This window comes from Microtus ochrogaster, unplaced genomic scaffold (assembly GCF_000317375.1).
Source record: "Microtus ochrogaster isolate Prairie Vole_2 unplaced genomic scaffold, MicOch1.0 UNK56, whole genome shotgun sequence".
Taxonomy (NCBI): Eukaryota; Metazoa; Chordata; class Mammalia; order Rodentia; family Cricetidae; genus Microtus; species Microtus ochrogaster.
The window spans coordinates 1,302,889-1,309,210 of record NW_004949154.1 but is presented as its reverse complement, the minus strand read 5'-3'; the positions used below and the strand labels follow the sequence as shown (position 1 = coordinate 1,309,210).

At 52.5% G+C, this 6,322-nt stretch overlaps 1 protein-coding gene across 1 annotated transcript in view; it reads left to right on the top strand.

Annotated features, from left to right (window-relative positions):
* The window catches only part of Ms4a15 (membrane spanning 4-domains A15), an 8,021-nt gene extending 1,949 nt beyond the window's left edge, over positions 1-6,072 (top strand). The window contains exons 2-6 of the mRNA XM_026777298.1: positions 1,723-1,845; positions 3,901-3,957; positions 4,577-4,669; positions 5,008-5,121; positions 5,956-6,072. Coding sequence (XP_026633099.1) covers positions 1,723-1,845; positions 3,901-3,957; positions 4,577-4,669; positions 5,008-5,121; positions 5,956-6,072 — 504 coding nt within the window. The remainder of the gene's footprint in view (positions 1-1,722; positions 1,846-3,900; positions 3,958-4,576; positions 4,670-5,007; positions 5,122-5,955) is intronic.
* Positions 6,073-6,322: the final 250 nt, after the last annotated feature.

Below are 6,322 nucleotides of genomic sequence, written 5' to 3'. Positions count from 1 at the left end.
GACAGGAACTCAAACAGGGCAGGAATCTGGAAGCAGGAGCTGATGCAGAGGCCATGGAGGGGAGCTGCTTACTGGCTTGGCCCTCATAACTTGCTCAGCCTGCTTTCTTAAAGAACCCAGAACCACCAGGCCAAGGATGGCACTATCCACCATGGGCTGAGCCTTCCCCCCATGGATCACTAATTAAAAAAATGTCCTGCTACCTGCAGCCTGATCTCAAAGAGGCATTTTCTCAATTGAAGACCCCTTCATTACTCTAGTTTGTGTCAAGGTGAATAAAACTAGGCAGCACACTTTGGAGTTAGCCGGTCCACTCCTCCACATCTGTGGGTTAGTGACTGTCTATGAGTTCAGTCTCCTGGGCTCCAAAATTAAGATGGTGCTCACATCACTGTGTCAGGGTTAAAAGAGGACAGATCTGAAAACAGCCAACACAGTGCTGTACAGTGCTGTGCTGTGCTGTGCTGTGCAGTGCAGTGCTGTGCTGTGCATTGCTGTGCTGTGCAGTGCTGTGCTGTGCACTGCTGTGCACTGCTGTGCTGTGCAATGCAGTGTTTGCAGTGCTGTGCAGTGCTGTGCTTGCAGTGCTGTGCTGTGCATTGCTGTACTGTGCAGTGCAGTGCTGTGCAGTGCTGTGCAGTGCTGTGCTGTGCATTGCGGTGAAGTGCTGTGCATTGCTGTGCAGTGCATTGCTGTGCAGTGCTGTGCTGTGCTGTGCGACAAGCTTGCAGAGAGTGGCAGCTGGCATCTCACTGGAGTTATTCCAGTGGCAGAGAAAGATGCTGTTGTTGGCAGTGGGACACACACACATACACACACACACAAATACACACACCACTCTGCCCAGGGAAGCTGGAGAGATGGAGGGTAGGCAATGGAGGAGAGAAAGCAACAGAATACAGAAGTTTGTGTCCATAAATATCCCAATTCTTGGCACTCACGTTTGAAAGTGAATACAGTCCCCAAGACTCCAAGACTGTGACTGTCACTGCTCACAGAGATGCCGTTATAGACTACTTACTGCCTTGGGTGACATCGAACCCTTGCTTACCACTGGAGGCCCTGTGGGACACCCCGAGCTGGAAGCGGTGCCAGGCCTGGGCATAGGTTGGACTCTTCCCTATCTCTCTCTGCTCAGGTCTAATCTCCAAAAATGTTTGAAAAGCAATACAGCAGAATTCTCCATAAGGCCACACTCCCCAGAGAGTCCCCACCCTTAGGAAAACCATCCCACCACTGGGAATGTTTCCATGGGTCACTGGTTAATAGAAGAAAGAGAGGGGGTGAGGAAGGTGGGGTGGCAGGGAGGGAGACAGAGAAAATGAAGTGGAGATTGCCGCCGGTGAAATAGCTGTGACTCCCACCGCCAGGATGGACTAGGAAAAAACTACACACAGGGAGAAGGCAAGCTAGGCATCTGGTTACCCGAGTGCCAAGAGTCAAGGAACCAGAGCTAAGAGAATCAGACAAGCAACTCAGAGCTGTCCTTGACAACTACAGCCCGACTCACAAATTACACACGAGTCTGGAGCTCCTAGTGGGCTGAGGAAAGCTGGTTCTATCTTGATTTAATGCTCTGACCTCAGCCTATGGGAATGGAAATGACCCCCCCTGCAGCTGTGGGAAGCCAGATCTGCGGGAATCGGTCGCTCTCCTCGGCAGGGGGCGCTGTGGAGCTCATGGCCGGAGGTCAGTAGTCTGAGCCCTCGATGCCTTCCACAGACGGTGCAGATCCTGATTGGCCTCATCCACCTTGGCTTTGGCAGCGTCCTGCTCATGGTCCGCCGAGGGCACCTGGGGATGCTTTTCATCGAAGGTGGCGTCCCTTTCTGGGGAGGAGCTTGCGTGAGTGCCCGAGTTGCCATTCTATGCTGGGGCGTGTTCCGGCCCAGCTCTACCTCTTCCTGCCCCAATCTACACCTGGGCTTCCTGCACCCTAACTCCGCAACTCCACCATGCTTGCAGCAGCCACTCTGTTCCCTCTGTGGGTTCCAGCCTTGCCTGGGCTGATCTCCAGGGAGTCTCTCTGTGCTGCGTCCATTCCACTGGCCATATCCCAGTGGAGAACCAAACCAGGCTTCCTTGTCTGCTCCTAAGTGCTGAAGAGAAGTTTGCAAGGTGGCATTGTTGTGCATGGCTCTACCGAAAGCGCCAGTGCTCTGGTGCCAGGGAGCCTCCTGCTGTGTCCAGGAAGCACAGGCTTTGGGGTCCACTTAATGGGGTCTACACTGAAGCCCCACTGTGTATGATAGTGCAGTCCCTTCTGAGTATCCCAGGCTATCTCGGCAAGAGTTCAGAAGCCCCTAAAAGCAAAACTCAGAGAGGCCAGCATTGTTGAAACTCCACAGCTAGAGCTAAACGGCTGGGAACAAACCTTAAGTCCCCGCTCAAGTTGTGGGCTCAAGTTGAAGAGAAATGTTGGCAAGCAGGCGTCTAAGGAGGCCCTGCCTCAGGAGGAAACAAAGGTAGCTTTCTGCATTCTTTTCTGAGCTCCCGATCCTGCTCCAAACTGTCACAAAATGTGTCACATGCATACGGTAGGAGGGGAGAAGTAAGCAAGGACCTGCTTGTCCGGCTCTGGAGACAACAGGATCACCAGGCTGGTCAGGGCATGCGCAGCTCAGTATCCAGTCTTTATCTTAGAGCTTCGCAGGGCTGGGGAGAGTGATCGTTCAGTATGTAAAGCATTTGCCTGGCTTGAATGACGGCTTGGCTCGTGTCTCCACCACCCTTGTCAAAAGCCAGCCTGGCCTTACAATCCCAGTGCTGGAGAGATGGAATCAGGCAGCCCTCCCTGGGCCTCCCTGGTCAGCTCCACCAAGTCCAGGTAAGAGAGCCTCTCTCAAGAGACAAAGCAGGCAGCTCCTGAGGAGGAATGACACCCTGACCTTGGACGACAGGTGTGAGCACACACACACATGCACATGCATGAATGCACACATGCACACACGTACGAATGCATGCATGTACACACATGGCCTCGTGTGTGGGGCTACTGCCTAAATGAATATTAGCTCCATGAGAGGAAGATCTTTTCCATTTTATCCAGCTCCTCTGTTATGTTTTTGACACCCAACTGCTACCCGATAAATATTTGACTAACTATTTGAAGGTGCATACCCTATGAGATGTTAGTAATATGATGTCAATGAAAATACATATTGTAATAGAGTTTCTCTCCCACCCACCAGTTCCCTAACAACCACTCTGAGGCTTTATTTTAATTACAAACTGTTTGGCCTATTAGCTCAGGCTTATTATTAACTAGCTCTTATGACTTAACCCATTTCTATTGGTCTATATTTTACCACAAGGCTAGTGGCTTGTTACCTCACATCTTGCTTGTTCCCCAACAGCTGTAGGCATCTCTCTGACTCCACCTTCTTTTTCTCTATATCTGTTTGGATTTCCTGCCTAGCTATATTCTGCCCTGCCATAGGCCAAAGCAGTTTCTTTATTAACCAATGGTAGTAAAACGTATTCACAGCATACAGAGGGGACTCCCACGTCAACATACCTTGTGAACTATGACTTTATGTCTCAAAACAGAGGCCTCTTTTGTTGTTTGTTTGTTTGAGACAGAATCTCTATTTGTAGCCCTTGCTGTCCTAGAACTCATTATGTAGACCAGGCAGGCCTCAAACTCACAAAGATTTGCTTGCCTCTGCTTCCCATGTGCTGGGATTAAAGGCATATGCCACCATGCCAGAGGCAAAGGCCTTTTACAGAACCACTAAGACATCCTTAGAAAATATACCCAAGATGCCTGGTCAGGATGCAGACAAGAAAGCCTATGGTTCTCTGCCTACACCTGAATCTTCTTGACAGAATTTAGGCATGATTTGCCCTGCTCAGTGTCCCAGCCAAAACCTCACTGGGCCCTCTCTCTTCCCCACACAGTTCATCATCTCTGGGTCCCTCTCGGTAGCAGCTGAGAAAAACCACACCAGTTGCCTGGTAAGTCTGACTGGAGACAGAGAATCAGGGTGGGGATGGGGCCACTCACCTCAAGACCCTCACCTCCGTCTGCCCACTCATTTGGTCCATTCAACAAGCCTTTCTTGGGGGTTTTCTAAGTGTCCATGGAAGGAATTCAGACATCCAAATACAGAAGGAAGAGATGGGACACTTGCAGAACGCCACCCAAGGTCTACAGATGAAATCCTCACAGACATTCAGAGGGAGCCGATGCAGGAAGGGTCCCCCCAGAACAGCCTCCAAGATATCTCAGAGTGTGGGCCTGGACCTGGGGGAAGTGAAGTACAGCTTTGGGGGGGAGGGGCATAGGACAGGCATCTGCTGCTAGCCTGGCCCAGGAAAGCCTTGAAGAGGGCCAGGCCTCCTCCCCAGCAGCTCCCAAGAGCATGGAAGAAGCAAAGGGAGGCATGAGGGCCTCTTCCTGGAGTCCCAGGGATGGAGAAGAAAAAGAAGAGTGAGAGAGAAAAATCCAGCCATGCAGGGCTCGTGACCCCAACCCCGGGCCATGAAAGGGAGGGTGCAGGAGGCTGGGCAGTGAGCTGGAGCTCCTGTCCTTTCTTCTCTTTGTCTCTTCTTGGTGCCCCTCTTCCTCCCACAGGTGAGGAGCAGTCTGGGAACCAACATCCTCAGCGCCATGGCGGCCTTCGCTGGGACAGCCATTCTTCTCATGGACTTCGGGGTCACTAACTGGGTGTGTTGGCAGATGTCCCTGAGGGTACTAAACCCGGAAAGATAAGGGCTGCAGCCAGAACTAGGGAAGACCCAGTTGTCCGCAACCCTGGGCATTTGCAGAGCCTGCTGCTCCGATAGGCCTCTTGAGTGTACTGACACCATAGCCCTACCCCAAGATCGGGTGTGGGGAGAAGGAAGATGAGTCCTGGGAGAAAGGAAGGAGCGGGCAGGGCTGGAGTCAGGAAGCCTGGACCCAGGGCTACCTCTGCCTCTTGCCTGGGCGTTATTTTTGGTCCAGGGGGGGTACCTTTACTTTTAAACTCTCGGTTTGACTTGACTGTGGGTTTGGGTCCCCAGGATGTGGGCAGGGGCTACCTTGCTGTGTTGACCATCTTCACCATCCTGGAGTTCTTCATCGCAGTCATCGCCACCCACTTTGGGTGCCAAGCCACCCGTGCCCAAACTAACGCAGTGAGTACTCTCACACCATGTCCAGGGCCCTGAGGAATGCCTGTAGTCTAGGAAGAGGCTGCACCTCCAGCCCCCTCCCACTTCCCCTTTGGGGCTAAGCTGTGATGAGCTTCCCATGAGACGCTAGGGCCCCAGGTCGTGAAATGGGACTATTCACCCCGTGGCCACAGGAGGGCGCCAGCACTAGCGGCAGAACTGAGATCCCTCGGAATTGGACGACAGGGTTAGGGCGGGTGAGGGTCGCACCTTGCACAGACGGTCCACAGAGTGTGAACAGGTGGGCACAGCAGAAAAGACAGCATGACTCTGTGGAAGTTAAACTCATTTTTCCGGAGGAAAAGAAAAGGAGGGAGGGGCGGAGGGAGATAAAAAGAAGGTGGGAAAGGGGGTACTGATAGCACAAAGGCTTCTTTGGGCAGAAAAATGCAGCCAGGTTCTAGTGGACGCCTTTTAAGGTTGGAGCAGGGGGAATGAGCTGGATTCAAGGGGCACGGTGAAGGGCTATCGGTGTGGAAGCAGCCAGGGACCAGCGCTGTGGTTCGGGCAAGAGCTATAGAGGCCCGAACTCAGAGGGGCTGTCCAGAGAGGAATCATCAGCTCACTAGCCCCTAGAGGAATGAGGTTTGTCTACTTTTCTCCCTGCGGTGTGTCCAAGCCCTGGATCATAACTGACTCTATAAAATGTTTTCTGAAATGTTAATTAAGCGATGCTTTTTGTGTGTGAGCATTCAGTACTAAGGCGCTGTTCTCAGAGTGCCCAGCGGGTGGCACTGTTGCAACGCTTATCGAAGACCGCAGAACCACCCAGAATTGGGGTTTTCTGTTTCTTTGTAGTCTGTGATTTTCCTACCCAACGCTTTCGGCACGGACTTCACCATCCCCAGCCCAGCCATCTCTCCACCTCCTGCCTATGACAACGTGGCATATATGCCCAAGGAGTCATCTGACTAGTAGATCGCAGCTCCGCGTCTGCAGGACGGAGTCCAGGCTTCCCACGCTACCCAGCGTTCCTCCACCCTCACTTTATTCGTTCTGAGGCAGCCCTTCCACAACCAGGCTCTCCAAGTCATCTACACTGCGGCACCGAGTGATGTGTTCCATCAGTTTTCCATGTCCTCCTGTAGTTTCTTTCTAAAAGAGACAAAAGACTGATGTCCAGGGTACCCGGCCCTGTCGCCTGACATAGATGTTCCCTGGGTTC